The 22,745-nt window shown below is 42.4% G+C and overlaps 1 protein-coding gene across 1 annotated transcript in view; it reads right to left on the bottom strand.

Annotated features, from left to right (window-relative positions):
- Window positions 1–4,554: 4,554 nt before the first annotated feature.
- Window positions 4,555–22,745, bottom strand: part of BLMH (bleomycin hydrolase) — an 18,577-nt gene continuing 386 nt past the window's right edge. Inside the window, exons 2-12 of the mRNA XM_014953385.1 lie at window positions 22,466–22,663; window positions 21,966–22,075; window positions 21,171–21,312; window positions 19,828–19,916; window positions 18,405–18,497; window positions 14,624–14,779; window positions 13,966–14,124; window positions 13,800–13,867; window positions 13,266–13,383; window positions 11,059–11,128; window positions 4,555–5,575 (exon numbers count right to left, since the gene is read on the bottom strand). Of these exons, the coding sequence (XP_014808871.1) occupies window positions 5,424–5,575; window positions 11,059–11,128; window positions 13,266–13,383; window positions 13,800–13,867; window positions 13,966–14,124; window positions 14,624–14,779; window positions 18,405–18,497; window positions 19,828–19,916; window positions 21,171–21,312; window positions 21,966–22,075; window positions 22,466–22,663 (1,355 nt within the window). The 3' untranslated portion in view covers window positions 4,555–5,423. The remainder of the gene's footprint in view (window positions 5,576–11,058; window positions 11,129–13,265; window positions 13,384–13,799; window positions 13,868–13,965; window positions 14,125–14,623; window positions 14,780–18,404; window positions 18,498–19,827; window positions 19,917–21,170; window positions 21,313–21,965; window positions 22,076–22,465; window positions 22,664–22,745) is intronic.

The following is a 22,745-nucleotide window of genomic DNA, read 5'->3' as shown; positions in this document are numbered from 1 at the left end:
CTTTACAATAACTATATAGAGGTGGTTTTTTAAGTTTTAGAGACATCATGACCTTTGTCAGAGGTTTTTCTCCATCTTGGTCTCTGCTTAGAGTGGGTTCTTGTAACAAGTTCTGAAACACTATTTCATACCGTTCATCTTGGTCAACACTTACTGTTAAATTGCTTTCATCTGCTCCCATCAGTGGCTCCCAGTGACAGTGTTTAGTTATTTTTGAAGGGCATACAAAGCTATAATGTGAAAACCAGCATATTAAGAACACAAAACCACCTTTCATGACTTATCCTGTTCTTTTTGTTCCATTGAATTTTTTTTTTTGTCATTAATGTCTTCTGCAGTAGCATGGGGTGTAGTTTGTTTTTTTTTTTTTTAATTTATTGTCAAACAGACTGGAGCCTTTGGAGCATAATATAAATAACAGACTTGATATTTCAGGCAGACCTCTCGACTTTCTGACACTTATTTCAGATGTGAAAAACTTTCAGGTGCTGGACTGAGGCAGCTCCAGAATTTCAGGAAAACTTCAGTGCGTCAGTGGGCAAAATCCTAATGATTTAAGGGGAGTGTGAAAAAACAAGAGGGAGAAAATGGACTTTACACAAGATGTAACTTCAAACGCTTCCACAGTTCTCCACAGATAAAGCAGCTGCAGATCCCAGTTACCAACGCCAGCACAGGAATGGGAAGCATCACCCAAATTACCTAATAACAGTAGTACCAGCTGTACTAAGAGGAGATTATTAATAATTCTGCGAGCATGTCTCTGATTCCCTGCCAGTAAGAGGATAGGAACAATCTTCCAAATAACACAAAACAAGCAAATACTAAAATATTTATTTGTTCCCATCTTTCGCTTCATTAGGAATCAGACTACATTTAGAAACTATTAAGATTGGCTTTGGGATAAAAGAAATTCTGATTGTCCTTCCCTGCTCTTTTGTAAGCTGACTGTGCCAGGATGTACATCTGGGAGTTGATGGGTTTGGAGAGGTTTTGCTATTTCCACTACAACTGTTTGGAGAGAGAATTTGGGTGGAGAAATCCGATTCTGAAAACCTACAACCCCCCCCCCCCCCCCCCCCCCCCCCCCCCCTCTCCTCCTGCCTCTCCTGCAGGAGCTGCTGGCTGTCCTGCAGCGGGACCCCCCCCCCCCCGCCCCCATAACCTCTCCTCCTTTCCTTAGTTAGCAGCAGTTATTATTGTCTGACTTTTAATTGAATCTGAGATAGTTGACTTTTATAACGTTATCTGTCAATATTCTCCACCTGTCAGGGGAACTGTCCTTGAATTATCACGTGAAAACTCCGTGGGTTTGTTGGCAAACTGGAAATGGAAACTATCTGTTAGTGGGCTGGTTCCTCAACAATCCAAAAGTCTTTTGAAGGATCTGCACAGGACATGAAACGAAGGAAGAACCAGCACTGAAACACAGAGGGGATTAATTAGTTTTGTGGGTTTTTTTAAAATTTTTTATTCTAACCTAAGCATCTCTTTATCAGTTGGTTGTTAATTTTGTAACAGGGGTTTACAGTTCGTAGAGTTGTCTTTGAGAGACTAAACCCGGAGCAGGCTGGGCTCCTTCCCACATTATTTCCAGTTGGAAAGAGTTTAATTTTTGACCATCTCTGAACCATTTCCTGAGAACTGACAGGAGTTACAGAGTCTCTTCCTCGTTTACACACTCCCACACTATCCTGCTGAGAGGTGCTGGGCCAAGACTGCCAATTCTCTGTCACCTCAGGCTAAATTCCACACACCTGGGCAGAGACTGAGGTTCCTTTGGATCCAGCCATGGATGCAGGACACCGAGAACTTCTTCAGCCTCCGTACGGAGCATGTGGCCTCTCAATCATCTGCTCAACTGCCTGGATTTATAACCCCCTGGCTGAGAGCTGCTGAACACGTTAGTGAGTTTTTTTTTTCCTTTTAGGACAAAAGGGTAGAACGATCCAGTGACCAGAACATCCAGAGGAGCTGTAAGGGGAGATCATTTCATACACGCTGATTTTATTCACGCTTCAAACCGCTGTTTAGAACCAACCCCACTTGCCCTAAGATAGGACAGGCTGATTTATGGGTAACAAAAACAGCTACTTAGTGGGAACACGCAGCCATTGACTCCTACCACTGGCACAGGACAGGTTTTCACAGGCTGCTGTGCAGAACATCCTGCCCCGTGTCGTGCCAGCCCTGAATTAGGGAGTCCCATGAGCATGAACCTTAGAACAGTTTGTTCAACTGCCCCCGGAGTCCTCAAAGCAGATGAATCTTAGCTCTTGCTTCAACTTCTGTATTTTCCCTCCTCTTCCCCATTCCTTCTTACAAAGAACTTCTAAAACTGCTGCATAAAGGCAAAACTCTTTCTGCCAGATTGGCTTCATTTCCTATAATGTGTTTTAGCCATGTGAATTTTCCTTCTGAAGGAAAGGAAAAAAACCCATACTATTGTATAAGCTGTGTAGGGAAATATCTGGGGCCAGAGCTGCAGAGATAAGCACATGCTGGACAATACTTTTAAATACTCAAATTAACAAAAACTGGCTTGGAAACCTTTTTTAATTTGTCAAACAATCCTCATCAGTGCTGCCATGGGCAACAAACGACAATAATCAGTTAAACTCCAGAGAAAAAGTTAACTCTCTTTGGCTGCTCTCCCCCTCGGGTAGACAGCACAAGGAGAAGAACCGGTGCAGTGTCATAAGCAGAAAGATTTTGAAAGACTAAAATACTGACCTTTTGGAAAAAAAGAAAAGCCCCCAAAACACCACATGCATTAGTCATAATCAAAATATTGTGCATAATACAGCTTCCCAAGAGATTTGGCTCCGTTTCAGAGCCACCAGGGTTCAGCATCAAGCCCCAGACTGTTTACTCGCCTTGATGGGAGTAACAGCGTGAGGCCGAGATCGCGCGTCGGGCCCGTAAAGCCAGAAGGGACTTCAAAAGATCACCCGGGTCCATCCCTTTGGCAGAAGAAAGGTCGACTCTACCAGCACCATTTCGGACATGTTCTCCTGTAACCTGTTCTTAAAGATCTCCAACAATGGAGCAACACACATCCCCAGACAATCTATTCCAGTTCCTCACTATTTTTATCAGCAGAAAGCTTTTCCTGATCTCACCAAATCTACTGCAGTTGAAGCCCAGGACGTTTTCATCCATTTACCATGAGCAACAGGAACAAAACTCCCTTCTTTAAAGCACCCATTTCTGGATTTTCTTTCCACACCACTCACCTTTAGCCCGTGCTGGTTCTGCAGGCTCTGCTGGCACATCCAGTCACTCAATATACATTTGCATGGCTTGATAGAGGTCACATTGTGATAAGCATAGAGCATAAATCAGAAATGGTGGCAAAATACTTGACAATAACCTGATAATTCAATATATTTGACAAATGAACTATTCAACAATATCCTGATAATTAAAAGGTACACCCAGACTTCCCCAGAGATCTCCACGTATGACACTTCCACCAGCCAGCACTGCAGAAGGCAGGAAAAGTGAGAGACCCATCCCAAAACACAGAAAAATACCTGAGTGTTGGAGTCTTCTAGATCAGGAAAACCTACTGCAAAGGTAAAGCTTTATGTTACTGCTTGTGACCATAGCGAGTCGACAAGACAAACAGAGCAAGAGGCATTTGCTCCCATGCCCTCACACGCCTCAAGATGACACAAAACCTTTTGACACGAGCCCAGGAAAACACAAGCTGAGTTTTGCTAGAAGGGGATCAAGTTGCAGTATCACTGCGCTGCCAAGATCTGTTCCACACAGCTCCAGGACAGCTCTGTCACCTGTGCACAACACACCACAGAAGCTGCAGACTCTTCAAACACATTGTTCAAGGACAGCAGTGACAGCACCAGTGACACCCTGCTGCTCTGCACCAGGCTCTCCCGTGGAACCAGCCCTCAGCCACCTCAGGAAACAGGCTCACAGCAGGTTGAATCATCTCAGTGACTCCTAGAGGAGCCCTCATCTGGATTTAGTTTAGCAGGCAACATGCAGGCATGATTCAGCTTGGCATTTTTAATAGATGTACATACATACACACGTGTACAACCAGCACAAGATCCACTTCCATAAGCATTTAATAACTTTCTACCTCCAAATGGAAGAAAAGTCAAACCAAATTGTAGAGAACCATGGCTACACCAAACACTCTTTTTTTGCAACATCCATCTGCCACCCAGGGCAGCTGGCAGGGGGGTGTGTGGTTCTTTATTCTCTTATTTGCCTATAACTAATCCCAGCACAGAACAGGACTTGTCAGGGTACACACCAAGACAGCTCCCCATTTTGGCACGATTTAAATCGAAGGATTAGTTCTGTGCTCATCAGCAAACTATTTGAGTGCACATGAGATACTATGTTTGTGTTTATCTTTGTTCAGAGAGAGGAGCATCTTTGACTACTCAGAACACAAAGCAGCGTGCTTTCCTGGCGTGTTCACATTCTGGCTCACTTGGATTTGTTTGTAGGTCACTAATATCTTTCCATTTCATTAGTTACATGAGGCTCATTTAAAAAATGAAAACAAAACTGTACCAGTCACTTTAGAAAGTGTTTATTCAAAAGCTTCATAGCACCATCTTGTTTGTTTTTTTTAAAACATCCAAATAAAATGCAGCAATTAAAACATCATTTTTTTTTCTGTTGAGCATGACACTAACTCCACCTGTGAACATACTTATGGTTGTTCTTGCTAATATAAGTGAAAAATAGCGCTCCCGTGCAGACAGACATAGCACTGGGCCTGACAGGGGTTATCCAGCTCAAGAATGGAAGAATAAAAACAAGTCAAACTGGAAACCTCAAGAAAACTGTTCCCCACCCCCCACCCCCAATTTTGCCAGAAGAGAAAATTTTCCAAAGGTAATTTTTAGCAGTTTCAATTCTTATGTCCGCTCCGAGACTTCAGCAAAACTAAAAATGTAAATATATAAAATATTTGGGGCATTCTTATGGTACAAGTCAGACCATGGACGGTTAATTTATAAGTCTCTTGATGTATTTGTTCTAACAATCACTTTGCTGTTAATTCTAAAGGGCCTTTTATGGCCATCTTTTCTCAGGAAAACACTGGTCATAATAATTCTACTAAGTTACTATGCTGATTTCTATTAAAAATTTAAGGTAAAATCAAACTGCCGTTGACAGCATTTGTAATATGTTTTCATTATGAGGTTGGGTTTTTTTTTTTCTTTTCCCTTTTTAGTTTTGCAGAGGAGCCTGTCTGAGAGCTTTAATTCGGTCAAGTCAGTAAAGCGCTATTTCCCAAAGATCCTTAACTTACGTTTCAAGAATAGGGACCATGCTGAGGGCTTGGTCACGTTATCATTTGGCTATGGCTTCCCACCACTGGAATTCTCTATTGCATCTACTTCTGGTTGACCGTTAAGAGGCAAATACTCCGTAGTTCACTTGGCTAAAGCCCCCATGGGGTCCCACGCTGGCAAAACGATGGGTTCCTGCTGCATCACTGCCAAGATGTCTTCTGGTACGTACTTCTTATCCACCACCACCTCGTACACGTACTCAGAGAACCAGTCGTCGGTCATGATCAGGTAACCTGGAGATGAGAACAGGTCGTTACACCAGAGAACCACTACAGTGACACAGTCACATACACAGGTGTCACCTGTGAACGATGCGTTACAAACAGGACCTAGACATACTTCGTCTCTCTCAAGACAAAGTCACAAAGACCAAGCAAAAAGCCTGCTAGGAAAAACAAGACCCAGGATATCAATCTTCTACGCTTCCTCTGTTAAAATAAGCATTGAGAATACTAAAGTGAATTACAATGCCTTAAAAGAAAAAAAGGCATTTAGAGGAGAATGTAGAATTATCAGAGTCTCTGGCTTTAGAAGTTTTCAGCATTTTGTTAAGAAAAGGGAAACTTTCCAGGTTGATATCTAAACCATCTCTGGCTTAAGAACACTTGCTGTTTTAGTTCTTGCAGTAAGAGGAAACCATCTGCTTTCCTCAGACACAAAGCCAGCTAACTCACATTGGCTTCACTAAATCTTAATTTTCTCCCTTAACGTAATTCTTGCTGAGAATTTCAGTGAAAGGCCTTTGAATTGGGGAGGGACAAACTCACATTTAGAGTATCACAGGTTTTAGCAGAGAGCTACCGTTGGAAACAAACTATTCAAGGTGAACTGAAAATAAGAGTGGTCAGGAGAAAGAAAGCATTTAGAAGACAGATGAGGAGGCTTTATGTAATAAAGTTCCTCATGTCCTTATACAGTATCATCACACAATCAAATGAAACAAGAAAATGTCCAAAGAATATGGACAATAAATGCATCTATCTACACCATCTTGTTTCTAAAGCAAGAGATCAGATAATTGCCATAAATTAAAAACCCTATCAATTGTAATCCGAGCCAGAAGCCATTTTGGAAACACTGCCAAGGGAGCTGCCTTGATATTCTCTCTTCAGGATATGAGTTCTTGGGACACACAAAAACCTCTCACTCCCAAGAGCCAACAAGTAATTGCACCCTGAGAGGATAATGAACTCTGCTGCTGCCATCCTGTATCTCAGAGCTTGACAGCGCTGATTAGGATCGCGGTGTCTGAACAAGGAGGAAACGTCAAGCAGAACTTCAGAACATGCAAATAAGTAAGGTCGCTCTCTGAGGAGGCCTGTGCCTGGTGTCACAATGAAAGCCATTATCAATCCCTTCATTAAAAGGAGACACATACTTTATTCGCAGCAATACATACACCTCGGAGCCTGCCTAAGGCAACCCCGAGCTCTGCACCCCACCCAGGCAACAGGCACAAGCAAAAAAGAAACAGAAAAAAAGTTTATTGCATTTCTGGGCAGGGTCCACCGTGGACTTTTACCTCCAGCAATTAATCTATTGCTTCTACTCAAACCACTCGTATGTTAAGACCAGAATAGGGAGGAGAACATGGAACTAGCATTGTCTTGCTGTAACTGAACACAGCACCTGCCCATGAAAGCATTCTTCTGTGTGAGCCTGGTCCACGTTCCCCAAATGGGAGGAAAACCTGAACATTCAGCACTTCAGAACTGAGAATCTGCCAGCCAGGGAGAGGTTGGGCGAGGACAAACAGTCTGTGAGTTATTGCATAACCTGGGATTTGAGCACCTGAAAATAAAACCCTTGTAAAGTTTCCCCAAGACCTCAGAGAAGCCACTCTGGGCTTGTGCTGTAGGTCTTCTACAGGGAGAATAAATTAACGGAGCCCTTCTGTCATCATGTGCTTATGGGATGATATATACACACATATATGAATACAGACTAAGTGTCTATAGTTAAATCCTCAAAATGTCTTAATGCAAAAGAGGATGTGTGCACCAGGCAGTGCAAGAGATTAGGAGTCAAAAGGGAGCTGTCTTCTAGCTGGAGATGGACCACAACACAGTTCTTCTCATGCCAAAACAAACAGATGGACCCCTATCAAACCAAGGTGATAATGTGATTTAGTGTTCCCCTCTTGCTTGCTTTTAAAAAAAGATATCCGATGGGATAAGCCGGGTTCACAGTTAGGTAATAATGTCCTGTGTCTCCAGAACAAAAGAGTACGCACAATAATTAAACTTGCCTGTATGGCTGACAAAGTGCCAGTAAAACACAGAAAGGAAATATTTGATTGGGAAGTGACTTTTTTACCTCAAAAAAAACAAGCAGTGTTTGTCAGCAGCTGCATTCATTCCTTGAGGAAAAACAGATGGGATTCTAAGAAACACTTTTACAACAGATACGAATGTAATTACTACATATTTAGGAGAGGCAACACTAGGCTGTTCCCAGGGCTTCCTGTTCTCCAGGGTAAGCGCTGCCACAACAATTCTGTGCTGCCCACTCTGTGGAGAGGGAGCAGAGAAATAACTTCATCCCATGGCACCCAAATCAGGAGTCACCCTCCTTCCAGTCCTGCATCGTGCAAGTCTGGGGACAGAGGTGTCACCTCAGGCTGAACTCAGAGCAAAGCAAGAGGGACCCCATATGAGACAACACTTCAGTTTCCTACCAACTACAAGTCATTTGTTTGTTTGGTTTTTAATGACTCAAAATCTAGTCTCTGGTGTTTTGTTGCAGGCTGTACCCCTCATCATCCTGTCCAAGAAATAACGGAGTTGGGGCTTATTTGTATCCCCCACACCCAACTGGGCCTCAACCGCGCTGTGCCAAGTTTAACATCATTCTTGGCTGCCTCTTTACTGGTGTGGATTCTGGTTCTCTGCACTGGGCTTATCCAAGCATCAATTCCTTAACACAGCAGATAAGATTAAAGAAAAATAAAATAAATAAATCAGTGCCAGAAAGACTCAGTGGCAGAGCAAGAGAGCGAGGACAGACTACGACTCCTTCCCCTCCTACACCAGACAGCACTGGATGCTAAACAGCAAAGAAACAGGGCAGGAGGAAGGGGAGAAAGCCCTGTCAAGTCACCTCTTCTCACGTTTGAGAACGAGCTCTGAAGGATATGTCCAATGGCCTTTAGCTCAACAGTGGGTTTCTTGGTCATATCTAAGAACAAGAAGTCAGGGATTCACCTCCCTGAAGAGAACAGTCTGAAACAGAGCCAGGCTTCCTAGTTCTGATGGGATTTTCTCTCAAGGCACTTTTCCAGGCAACTCCCTGACCAAAACAAAATACAGACAGTGAGCAAGACTTTCCAGAGGCTGTGGCCTCTACCAGTACAAAACAGATAAGTGGCAGTGACTCACCCAGAAAAGGTCACAGAGATGGCATTCATACAATACGTGCACACAAGGTATGGGCAGAGGGTTTATTCAAGTCACTCTGGGGTCCTATCGTATTTCAAAGGAACAACTAACTCCTCTTAAATGGCTGTAGAAAAGCTTAATTTGGAAAAGAGATAATGTCTAAGGAGGATAAACTATTACTGCAAACCAAGTACAGCTTACAAAGCTGGCAAACAAGTTAAAAGTCATACTCAAAAAAACACACGTGAATCCCCACGTATCAACCACGGCCTCCACAGCCCCATCAGAGCATTCACTGGTGCTGCAGCCCAGTGACACCAGTGCTGCAGCCCAGTGACACCAGTGCAGACCCACCACTGCTCAGTCACAGCCCAACAGGTACAACCCTCACACCAGCAGCATCAGGCTTCACTCCGCCGCGCTGTGCTTTGGGAGCAACTGCCAATATCCTGAAACGGAGCCCAGCCTCTCTCCTGTTCTAATCAAGAACAGCTCTGAACCTTGGCCAAGGATCATACATGGCCACCACAATCAAAGCTGCTGACCAACACCTATGAATTCAGAAGGTTTGAGCACCAACCAAAGTCCACGCTGAGCAGTTGCAAAGTGAGCTGAGTAAGGCACTTCCTTCCTGGAAGCATTCCTCTAGCAGTAGCTGTTTGATGTTAGATGCTGCAAGTATCTGGAGCGTCTCAAAACAAAGTGTTCTGATAAAAAGAGCACAACTAAGTGTTTTTTATATTTTATATGCTCTATTATACATAACGGTGCTCAACAAAATAGTTATTAGTTTGCATTTGGAGACAAGGAAAGTTTTTTGGCTTCTTTACTCATTCCAACGTTCCAAAGTATGTTTTACTACTGTCACATTGATGAGCCTCAAAGGCTGAACATCAACATAATTCCATTGTTTTGTCAAGACTAAAGATTTTTATTGGAATACTTTGCTGTGGATATGTACAGCTAACTCAGAACAGACACTACTGCAAGACCAAGGGGCCAGAACTTAAAATTAAGACACTGTGCCAAGAAGGCTCTATGCTCTAGTTAGCTGTTCATGTGTAAGGTATCAAAAACTTATGAATAAGACCACATCCTAAAACAGTTTTCCGGAAATAGCCTATTCCCAGAAGAAACCCCAAACATCCTGGGAAATTTCAGCCATACCAAGTCTTGTGAGCACGACATTTGGGATTAATGTGCAACAGAAAGATGTGGTCAGTGGTGACTATGGTCTTATGCCCCGGGACACGCTGAAGTCTGGCTTGGCACCTCCCTCGGTGAGGCAGCTTATCGTGCCAGGGCTGAGGCCACATCCTGGCTCAGAAAGGAGGTGACAAATATCATAACAATCTCACCCCACTCCAGTCATTTTGGAAAAGCTGACTGAGGGGAGGCCTTGGAAGAGCAAAGCAGGAATGCTCTCACCCCACCAGCCCCACCACCCAGGGTCAGGGCAGGTCAGAGCTGGCCCTCCCTGGACCAGGCAGAGAAGCACCCTCCGGTCGTGCCCAGGGAAGCAAGGAGAAGCATTTTCCTAAAGCACCACTCAGCTGTGACTCACCCCTGTCCCCACTGCTGTGTGCCCCAGGGGCTGGCTCCTCCACCCCCTACAGCCTGTACAGATCCTCTTACAGCAACAGCAGCCACGGACAGGAAAACAAGTCCATGCAGGAACCTGACACGCGTGGAACCGCGTGTTCACTGTGGATTGAGTTGTTGCCAGTGCTCGTCATACCAGAGAGGAACACCACGAGGATGCCACAGGTCACATTTTCAGCACAGCTTCAGAAAGGCTACCAGAATTACCACTTTTTAAACATCTTTTTTTTTTTAGACAGGTTTTGGAGCTTAGAACACTTTATATTGCAGCTGTTCACAGCACAAGCTGGAACCAGCCACAGCCTCATTTCCTCACTTAGGAAAATCAGTAAGTAAAAGCTTGCAGAGATGGATAAACAGTACTTTAAAAGAAAATAGAAAGCACTTAGGTTTCACACATGACTCAGGAAGATTAGGTAAGTAGTATCAGCCACCACCAGCACGAGGTCCCAGAGATAAGAGCTATAGTGTACAGATTTAAGCTTAGTTCTGTTACCAAAAACTTTAATGCACTTAAAAGCATTGCAGTGAAGTCTTTATTTCTGCTTTCAAACTAGAAGGAAAAAGCATTTCTGTACAGTGCACTTGGAAGTGATCCTATCTTATTTGATACTGCAAAGTATTTCCTATCTATTGTCCCTTTATTAAGGGACCAGTTCACATGCCCACTGGAATTCTTGCTATTTCAGCAGAGAAGTGTTCTGCAGCAAAGGACACATGACTCTAAATTACTTTACCTTTATTGCCACGGTCTTCACCCCAGGAGTTTTCCACTCTCCATTTTTCAAATGCATCATCTTGCCCATCCTGTGACAAAACAAGACAATGGCTATTCAGCAGTGAAGGACCACGTTAGTTTACAGCAGCCAACCCTTCCAAACCACAGAGCTCCACCACCAAAAGCCAACAGACATTGGCAAGTCTCAGACGATGGTTTCTTGCGAACAGTTGGAGAAACTGAGTGTTCTAAAAGACTTGTCTGCCCACTTACATAAAATATGAGGAAAAGAACACGGGCAGAGAAGCAGCTACAGTAATTTAGAGCAGTATTCTTAAGAGCAAGTGCAAACACTGGGATCTAGCTGAAGGGTACAGCTCCCAGTCGGGTGCTTTGAAGGACACACAAGGCTTCCAACAAGCACGAAGTGTATTTGACTCCATGTCCAGAAGCGTGCAGGGCTCTGCAGCCTGCACCAGGCACATCTCAAGTCTGGTTCTAATCGAGGGTACATAAAAGCACTGAACACAGCAGTGTCACAGCACGACGTGTGGCTTCCTCCAAACAGCCTCTCGGGAGGAAACGGCAGGTCCCTTGAGGAACCAAAGAACAATTAGTCTGCTGCTGCTAAAATATTTTTTTTTTAAATGCAAAAAACTAACCTGCAAAACACCTCATAAAACTACTTTAATATTCAATGGGATATTATTGCATTGCTTCTAGTCTCACTTAAAAAATATAGACAGTCCTTAAAATGAGAACCTTACTCTGGTAGTTTTTGAGTGTAAGTCAACCCTTGACGCTATCAAACTGGAATAAACATGTTTATGTGCATGAAGATTTTAACCAAAAGGTGCATTTAATCCACATCAATTTTTCATGTTGTAAAATTGTAATAGGATTTTTTAAATCTTCAAAGCCTTTTCATAAAGTAGGTAAATCCGAAATATTACATTTTACAACTCAGTTTATCAAAGCTCCTTTGGCTTAAGTTAAGGTTTAATACAGGACAACATGTCCAAACAAGAAGTAGAAACAACTTCGTCCATTTTCAATGTGGAAAAGCCTCTAAATGCTGAACTTGTTCTAGGATAATTTCTTTTAAACTATCTTTTGATTTTAGAGAGCATCATATGCTGATCTTAAACACGAAATCTGCCAAAGAAGTGCAGTAACTGGCTACAATCAGTACAAATATACACACTGCAGTCGTGAACAGATGAATAGGTTTTAAACACTAGAAAAAGTATAATTTTAGATATCTAACTGAAAAACAATGCAAATTTTTTTGAAGACGTGTTCATGCAATGTGATACACAAAATGGAAGTGTTAAGAAGAGCTCAAAACACAACAGGAAGAGTTATATTGAGTTGTAAAAAGTAACTCAGAAAAATTCTTATGACTCAGCAGTCCCATCTGGAGCCCTCAAACCCCAGAGCTCAAGTGAAGTTTTTCAGCTACACACAAGCTGTTATTTCTGAAGCCAAGGTCACGTTGGACAGGAAGAGATCACTTCAAAGAAACTTTAATAATGACAGCTTCTGGAAATAAATGGAAAACATCAACACTGCAGATAACCCCAAGTTGTAAATTTTCACATGGTTCTTTTTTAATTTATATGTGCTTTGTTATCCTGCCAGAAGGAGATTTAGTTGTGGATTCATCTCAGCCTACTGTCTGCAACAGAGCTATTTTGGACACCATTTTCCTTCCCTAATTACGAGTGGTCAGAGAGGTCACATGCCAGTGAGCTGCAGGAGTTACCATTGAGTCCAAGTGTCTTCTACTGGCATGTTAACAAGAGCTACATGCTGTAAACCAGACTGGACCTGCCCATGCAATGGGAGAGAGTAGGAAATACCTGCTGCCATCCTAGATTTCTTGCTCAGCAAGATGAATCTGTATTTAAAAAAATACCTAACATAGGTTTGCTGGTATCTTAAAAATAGAAGCTGACTTTCTTTCCCCTTTCTCCAATAAAAGTTTGTGGGCAAAAGGACGGAAGCCCTTGACTTGTCCAAAATTCTTCACTCCTTGTTAAATATTTATAGTTCTGTACACTCAGACACAAACAGAGGAAGAAGAGACAACCTAGTCCTTGTGGCACACGCTGAACTCCAGCGGAACAGCTTACACACCAACCAATGAGCCCGGAGCCCAAATGAGCTGCCAGAATATTCAAATATATCTGTGCCAGGATCAGAACTTGTGGAGGGAAACTCTACCTTGCCGGTGACAGCCGTCAGGACCATGGCATGGGTCATCAGTGATTCGCCAAAGATTAATCGTTCCGCTTTGTTCATGTTCTTGACGGAGACGCCAAACACCAGCTCATGATTAAATCTGTCAGAAAGCCACAGAAGTGATATCAGAAAGGATGGAGGGAGGATTCCCACCAGTAAACTAAACAATCAGCAGATCGCACTGTCCCAGGAGTCTGTAAGTTCAACTATTTTTAGTGTCAGAATAAATGCAAACACTGATTCCTTTAGGAGTTTCTCTCACCAGGTATCAGATAATCCAAATGAGTAAGAATATTGAACAATCACTTGTAATGCATCTTTAAAGGATTCAGATTTTAGTTAACAAGTGAAATAAAAAACCCAAAACACATTTCTGCTGCTGCTGAATTGCTTAAATATACCCTTTTTGGGTATATAAACCAAAGTATGGACAAATCAGTTTCTTAAGCAGCCAAAGTATTGCTTACGTCCTGCCCAAGTATCCCAAATGGATTTCTGTTTTGATTTCCTACTTACATATTCAGGTCATTGATTCCCAGCTTGCCATAGAAGTGCTTGGCAACATCGCAGCCAAACCACACGGCCTACAAACAGAGGGAAGAGTCGTGTCTAGGCCACATCCCAGCCAGTTTTACATTATTAGAGTTGCACCGTGTCATCCACAAAGAGAAACCAAACAAACCTCCCCATCCTTAATAGATGCTGCAGCTAATTTTTTCAAGACATCCACAGGCTGGTTGTTGTAGAGCGTTTTCCTCCCTCCTACCATGTTGGACAGATACTCCACCGTGTACAGCCTGTTGTACGGGTTCTGGGGCCGAGGGTCATTCACTAGACAAATCTGCCAAGAAAGAGAGTCATAAATTAAGGTGTAACTTAATTGAAATCTTTGAGAAACAAATCTAGATGTATTTCAGAGAATCGCTTTTGTCCCAGCCAGCTGTTTGCCCATTAACAAATAAGCTGCTTGGCCAAAATACCAGGTTTAAGGTTTATTTGTTTTTTTTGTTTAACAAGCTAACCTCATAACTGTGGCGTAGCAGCTTTGCGTGTTATTCCTGCTCTCTAATGACTGTCTTACAGCATTTTATGACCAATTTGATCATTACGTATTTTTTATCATTACAAAACCATCATGGAAGCGCGACGCAAGATCACAGCTAATTGGAGGGTAGAGCAGAAATGGGAGAAAATAAACACAGGGCCTTTCTTTGACTTGTGGGAGCGGTTCCCATCCCGTGTGGGGCAGTTACAGGAGTGGACACCACGCTTGCAACAGTGGCTTAACAACAACAACAACAAAAAGTCTTGGGAGGCTACTGCCTTTCAGCGTCTCCAACCTTGTCCTCCATGTTGAAGTGAGGCTTCACATGCTCATTGTAGAACTGGAGTGGTGTCACAGGCCCATATTTGTGGTAGTTTTTCTCCTTATCCCGGAACTCCCAGCAGAAGGTCTCTGGAGGGCTGCCCAGGCAAGTGCTCACTATTCTGAATACCTGTCCAGGGAAGCAAACATCTGTGAACTTGCTGAAACACGTAGGTCTGCTTCTCCTACCACAGCAATGCCACTGATGAACAGATTTCTCCACATGAGAACCAACTGGAGAAGTGGGATCTTAGTGGCCACCTTTGAGGAACGTGAATAAACGTATCTGCAGTCAGCTGTGGAAATTTAGGTGTTGCAACAGTTCAAAGCCAACCTGAAAGGCCACAGATAATCAACAGAACCTCTCTCCATTCTCACACTCTACATTCTCAAGTAAAACATCAGATGAAACAGAAGCTTAAGGTTGAACATATAAATTCCAGGCTGTGCTAGGAATGCAGCAGCCACAAGCAGAAGCCAATACACTGCCCAATCTCATTCCAGTATTTCGTAAGCAATTCTGAAACTCCTCCAACAAGATACTTTCCCAGTGTAAGAGAGACTTTATCAAACTAATTCTAGAAAGGCTAAAGCATTGAGCATCACCTGTTCCACCAGGTGGTCTGCCCCATATGCAGACAAACCAGCCCTTCTAACATGCATAGAGCAAAGCATTTTATCCCAGTGTTTCCCCCTGTACTAATCCCTTTTTTCCTGTAATGTTCATTTGGATTTCAAAGATGGGCCTTTGCTTCTTTTCAAAATCCTACAATAATCATCTCATCTGTTTTAATACATTTAACAGTGTCTCAGTTTAGGGTTAAGCCAGCAGCTTATGCAATTTAATTCAAGGTCCAGGCCTGCTGACTGTGACATCCCTCACAGCTGGCAGCTTCCTGTTGATTTTTAGCACAAAAAGTTGACCAGATTAAGTCATTGGCCTCCCTGTAAATTAGAATATGAAACAGCACTTTAGAATCCCTGCTGTACTTTCTTACAGGGCTTATCATAAAACGTGCTAACTCACTGGCAGTGTCACCAGATGACTGTCTTTAGGGACATTTAGCAGGACCTGCCACAGGTACCACGAAGACAGAGAACTCAATCAAATTTAAACAGATTTCAATCTGATTTACTTCTGCCGACACTGGTCTGCTTCAGCTCTGTCCATGTCCAAGAAAAAAAGTGGGTTTTATCCTTGCAAGGAGTGAACAGCTTATTTAAAATAAGAGACAAGGGAGTCAAATCTCAACTGCACCTCGTGCACTGGGGCTGTCAGCCTTCATGCTTTCCTCTCACTGATTTTTCACAGGAGAGGAGACAGAAACCTTCCTCAAAGCTACTTACTCTTTCTGGAGCTACTTGAGCTCATTTATATGGATCCTAAGGCTCCCTAAGAAGTAGTTTTGTGCTGATGGCAAAGGGAGTGCAATGTTCACTCTAAGTAGCACTATTTGGCTGCACACAAAACACAAATAAAGGTGTTCTTGCTCCAAGCGATTTAAGAAAACAAGCAAAGAGATTAATTATGGGTTGAAACAAGGGTGTGGGCTTCAGGTTTTTACTGGAGGAACTCACACATTTATTTCTCAATAGATATGTTAAAGAGCAAATGTAAATCCCTAGCCTACTATAAATATTTAATTTTGCACAGACTGAACAAAAGGTATCATTTGCTGTGGACGCACCCACATTGCCTCAGATAACCCCAGGCGGTGAGAGGTGAGGCTGTGAAAACACAACAAGCAAGAAAAAAAAAAATGCCTAAAAGGGGAGAAACGGGCAAGTGGGCTCCGGCCAGAGGAAGGAAAATGATGGAGACAGAAGTCTCAAGTTAACAGGGGCAGTGGAGCCTGGGAATGGTCTCCCTCAATTGTTTTGCCACCACACCCATCATAAGGCATCTCTCAGTATCTCACAAGCTTCCTCTATCAATAAATAAAATAAGGAGACGTATCTAAGGTGACTTCTATCACTAGAGCGACACCTAGAACCAAGACAAGGCAAAGATGTAGTGGCTTGTGCTAAAAAACAAAATGAACGAGGAGGGAAAAAGAAGGACACTCCTGATAAGGAAGAATCTACAAAGGAGAACAGTAAAAGAAGAAAAATTCAAATCACATGCACTGCAGTGATTTCTGACCTGCTGTGCCCCGGTTTGATAAGAAGAATGTTTATACAGTTCTGGAGTGAATATTTAGTCTTGTATTTCAGTACAACGGCCCCATTTTAGCCAGAGCACTGCCTCCTGGTGTGAGCAAACCAAGACTTGCCATGCAAATAAAACTTCACAGAACAAAACCGAGTTCTACTTTGCCACATACAAAAAAAGATGCAATGCCACTTATATACAAATAAACACATGAACTAAAAGAGTTGTCTCAAACCTTTAAAACTAAATGTTTTTTAAATACACAAGACAAGTGCAATTGCACATTTCAACTACAATGTTTATTGAAAGTAAATCCACTCAAGTTGCAAACCACTAACACTACTGCAAGAGGAAACACTGTGTTAACTTCAGAGCATTAAGCACAACCTTTCCACAGAACAAACAAATTGCAATCAGCTAATGAGCCTTTAATGCTGGTTCAAGGATCCCTTGTCAGAGGGCAAGAGGCTCTAAACAAAGAGACATTTTGCAGTGAACTGTATGTCATTGCCCTAAAAATGAACATCTCTAGGAAGCTTTTGATGTCTGCTGTGAAATCCTCCAAGGGCTCTTGGACACAAACACTGGATGTGAGTTATATTAATGCACTTTTGTACTAAGTGCTGAGTAGCAATACACTTGGGTAGGCTCAAAGCACTGAATTACTGTTGATCTTAAGGCATACACTTCATAAAAGCTTTAGTTTCAGTGATATAACTCAAGGAACACCAATGGGTTTTCTTTCTAGACATTCAAACATTAAAACCACTGGGTTTGCATTGTATGTTTGAGAAATAAATGAAATACACACATCTTAAAAATGCAGGCACTTGGCCAAAATACAACAGCCCAAACTTTTAAAATTGCTTTTGGCTATTTAAGAATCAAGTATGAGGACTACTGAATAAAAAAAAAATGTCGTGTACCACTGTCACACCCAGTGTGACCAGACAGAGGGCCAGCCCCTGTGCACCCACAGCGTATCACAGACTCGCTGCTCGATTGATTTTGAGTTCACTGTCACAGCCAGAGGCAGATGCTGCAACCCCTCCCCCTGCAGCCCCCCAGCATCAGGCCACAGCTGGATTCAGCCCTGTGCTCAGCTCACGTGTTTCCTGTAATGCAGAGAACTCCCTTTTGTTGGTCTTTCCTGCTCCCTTGTGGGGAATTTCTGCAACAACACTTGTTCTGTCAGATTTTACATTCAAAGCCATCAGAATGCAGTTTTCAACCTACCTCTTTCCTATTACTTATAAAAGATTGATAGGCCACTGTTTTAATCTCTCTTAAGACACAAAATGCTGCCTTCCTACAGAAAGGGACAGATGTCTCCGTAAAATGTCATAGTTCTGGAATGTATAAATTAAAGATATTTGTCTGGAAGTATTAGAAAAACCTCAGCATGAGACAAACAATGAGCAACCTGAGAAAAAAACTCACTTGAATACCTCCAAGCACACTGCCATGCAAAACATTCCTAGAGAGGCAAACAAAAGGCACTTGTTTTGTCCAATCCAACAGCTACAGAACAAGAGTAAGCAAGAAGCCTCATCCATTCTGGCCTCACGTTCCAAGAAGATTCATGTCACACAAGTGTATTTACCTCTTCTATCATCATGTCCATTGCAGCACAAAGTTCTCCTTTATTTGTTCCACTTTCCACCATATTTCTTAACCGCAAACAGTATTCTCTCATCTGTTTAAAGAGAAAGTCATTTTATTATAAAGGTATGAAAGGTGCCACCTAATCAGCTTTTAGGACTTCCTATCTGTTTGTTTCAAGCACCTATTTCACTCTTCATAACATGCTTTCAAAATGAAAAGAAAATCCCTTTCAGAGGCTTTGTGAGATATTGATTCTTTAAAAAAAAAAAAAGAGATAACTGAATGATTTAAAAGAGATCACAAAAAAATAATCAGGAATTAACAAATATTTGCAACTCAATTACTATTTTCCAACCCCTGATTTGAAGCTTACAGCCGTTAGCTCATTTTAAGGCTTGATTTCTCTTGGTTCCATAACTGATGCCGCAACATCCACACGCATCACCACCTCTGTGACTCACAGAGAACAGACTGTCTTCATACTGTAAAATTTATTTCGTAACTCTAATGCATAATTGATCTCTTGGTTGATAAAAAGAGCAGAGCATTTCCCCACTGCATGCACAAGTGCAGTGAGAAGAGCACGTGCTTCCCATTACTGTCACCATCCATAAGGCTGGGAGCAGTGAGTGGGGGTCCCTCAAGACCAGCTGGTTTGCAATGTTCAAGACTGGAATAACATTAACACCGTTCATTATGAGCTAAGCTCATTTCAGCACATATTTTACATTTTTTATGTAGATTTCAGCAGGCAATTTTCCCTGAGCATGTAGCATATGAACTGGAAAAAAAATAAGTAATCAAAGCCCGCTGTAAAAAAAAAAAAAGCTTTAATTGCCTTTTCATTTAGCTACTTACACTAGCATCTTCCCAGATTAATTCGTTTCTGTAGTTCACAGTGCAAGCTTACACCTTCCTTCAGACAAAGCTGCACACACACTGACTTTTAAGTTTCAGTGTTTTGAAAATACATTATTTTAAAATCTTTTCCATCAAATTTGGCAGTAATGTCTAGAAACCTTGACATACTGGTAGATGAAATATTAAGGGGGCAGAAAAGAGTCACCCAGATGCTAGTGCTGCAGAAACAGACTTCAAGAAAGAGAAATGACCCACACATCAGGAATTAACTTTTTGGAAATCTGAGGAGTATGAACAATTGCTGCTAAAACCACCTGAGGTACTTTCAAGCTACTGAAGCCTGGCAATGGCTCTCTTCCATGAACACACTTCCCTGCTCCAGATTTCAAGATTAACATCAGACTTTGCTGAGATTTTAGGCTGCTTTTTGAATTAAAGCAAGTTAACTTTTTGAGACGCACTTAGTACTTTGGTCAATAAAGAGAAATGAACGTAGGAACATTTGGAGCAGGGTCACTCCCATCCCCTCCCCTTAATTGTATCATCTAAATCAATTTTACCTTATGATTCAAGATCTCGTTCATCCTTCTAGTAGCCTCTGTGGTATGAGACTCTGGGAAGTATTTCTTGGGAACAACACCATACTTTTCTAAAATAAAGTAATAAAGCTATGGGTTAACCATTGTCTTTTTGACACAGCAGATGCCAGTGCTTCTGCTTATACCCACATAAAAGTTAAATACATTTGGGTTTCATGCAGAGATTATATGGGAAAGTCTCTTATTTAAAGGTTAAAAGTATTCCAAGTTTACATTTTAATTTCTGACTGAATCTTGACCTCTGAACCACATTCCTCAGGGATCCCAAAAGGTGGAATCCCTAAACAGCTCAGTATCGTTTGATTCAACACGTTTAAAAGTTCCAAACTAATTAGTGCTTTTTAAGAAGCAGTTTTCACTAGGAAAAAAAAAATATTACCTGAAAATTAAGCTCCCGAAATATTTTTGTAAAAATGTGGGTCCCTTCTGAATTATTCCATGTATTTTATCTAAAGTGAAGTGAATTCAGCAACAGCTCAATTGCTTCCTACATTAGGGTACTAATCAAAGGTCACACCATGCAAAGCTCTGGATGTAACAGCAACATCCAAAATCTTCTCTGTCCTGATTAAATATTTTATAACAATTGGATGGAGAAAAAAAAAAAGTAACCTCCAGGCTTCAAAGAAACAAATTCCTTTTGTGATTCTAAACTTATATTGTTGGCTTGTTGGTTGACAAAGGTGTTCCATTGTTTCACAATACACATGAAAGCAAATGCTGGTGTAATTCAGACACAGAGAAGTATCTCCTTAATCAGTGTAAGGAAGATCCCATTTAAGCTGGATCTTTGCAAGACCAGCACAGCCACATTCCACATCATTTCCCTCTCGTTGATCTTTTATATCATCTTTCTCCAGGCTGCAACTGTGCAAGTAGTTTTGCTTCTGCTTTGTAGACACACCCTCCCCTCGCTGTGTTTTTTTCCTTACTATGTGCCCTAAAATCTGTATACATGGATATAAATAAACAATGCTGAATGGATGACTGAAGTTAAAAGGGGATTGAACCTTTTTACCAGATGGAAAGTCTGGGATATCTAATTACTTCTGTTGATCTTCTGAGCTTCTATCATCATCATCAATATGCAAAAGTGAAGATCCCAGAGAAGATTTAAGCCTGATATTTACAAAGTGGCATGAAAAAGGTCTTTGATTAAAAAAAAAAAAAAGCAGTGGCTAATGGCATCATGCTCCTTCAGAATCTCCCAAACAGCTCTCAAACTCAATTTCTTCTATTTCATTCCTCATCTCTCAAACCAGGCTGCAATGTCAGGAAGGGCTCCCAGAGACCAATTCTCTTACCAATGATGTTAACCAACATATCCCACTGTCCACCATCATTCGTGGGGTTGGAGAGCAGGAACTGGACCAGTCTTCCTTCCACAGGCTCCTTTTTCTGAGCTGTTTCCACAAAGGCATTTAAAAAGTAGTAACAACGTTCAACCTGGAATGGACAAACAGGAAAAAATAGGTATTTTAAGAGTGCCACGTGCATTAATTCATGCCTGAGTATTTAGTTCTTTGGAAGTCCTAACGAGATGAAGCTATCTTCTGCTTATCTACTGAAGTTCTTATTTTCCCTCTAGCATTCCAGGGCTTATCCTATAAACTTATTTCTTTCACAGACCAAATATTAAGGGGGAGTTAGCACAAAGCTTGAGGGTAGGGGAACAGGAAATGTGAAACAGAAGTTATGCAACGAAGCCTGGCCTCAACTCGTACTAGATTTTCTCCATTTCCCTTAAGGGAAAGAAGCTGGCACGCAGCTCCCCGATCAGTAGGTCACAAACATGACTGAAGCCTCAGCAAAAAGTTAGTCACCTTTTCCCTCAGCTTCCTACAAGTGGCTTTTGAAATACACCACCTGAAAGAAAGCTTTTACCATTCCAAAACATTAACATCTCAATGACTTTCTCCTCAAGCCGAAAGCCTCGCTTTGCTTGACCTGCATTTAAGATACATATTTAAAGAACTTTTGAAGTTTCTTCTCACATATGTTTTCTACCTGGATTGTTAAGATAGTCCAGCCAAAAGAAATTCTGTCTAATGCTAATACCCAGGTGCACAGGCTGCCCCAGCACAACCCACGATCTCTACCTTATCCCAGAAAAAGAGGTAGGACTGGCTGAATTCAAACTCTTCGATGTTGTATTTCTTCATGAAAGGAAGACGCATTGCATTGAGACAGGAAAAGATCCAACATCTCCCTGAGAGATCAAAGGAACAAGAATTAAACTGGAACGTTTAAGAGCTGCAGAAGGATTTTTTTAGTTAAACACTAGAGCCATGACACCATTCCGCCTCAAGCCTTTGGTTCTGGCTGGGATTGTAAAAATATCAAAAAAAGCTCAGAAATCTTTTATTGCAAACGCAGGTCTCCGAACTGATTTTATCTTATGGCACAGAGAAGGGGAAACAGGGAAACGCTGCAATTCTAAAGAGTGCCATTAACTCCAGAGGATGCTGCAGGGATTCAGCTCTGCTCAGAGCCCAGGGGAGAGGCCAGAGGCCGCCATGGCTCCCGCAGCGCCGTCAGCGTGACATCACTGTCTCCCCCAAGGCCCTCACCCCTCCTCACCGACACCACAGCCCCTTACCGGAGTTCTTCTGGTTGGTGACGGGTTTGCCCTCGGCGGGCACGGCGTGCTGGAAGACCTGCACGGTGTCCTGCACCACCTGCCTCTGCAGGCACACCTCCAGCGGGTCATTGCAGGTCGCCACATTCTGGGCCAGCAGGAACCGGGGCTCGGCTCGCAGCCGCCGGCTGAAGGCGGCCGCCTTCTCCGTGCTTAGCCCTGGGGAAGGGGGGGGGCAAGGGGCAACCGTCACCGCCGGTGTCCCCCCACCCCCACCCCCGGTAATCCCCTCCCTCCCCTG

The sequence above is a fragment of the Calidris pugnax genome, unplaced genomic scaffold (assembly GCF_001431845.1).
Source record: "Calidris pugnax isolate Ruff unplaced genomic scaffold, ASM143184v1 scaffold133, whole genome shotgun sequence".
Classification (NCBI taxonomy): domain Eukaryota; kingdom Metazoa; phylum Chordata; class Aves; order Charadriiformes; family Scolopacidae; genus Calidris; species Calidris pugnax.
This window is presented reverse-complemented; position numbering and strand designations above follow the sequence as displayed.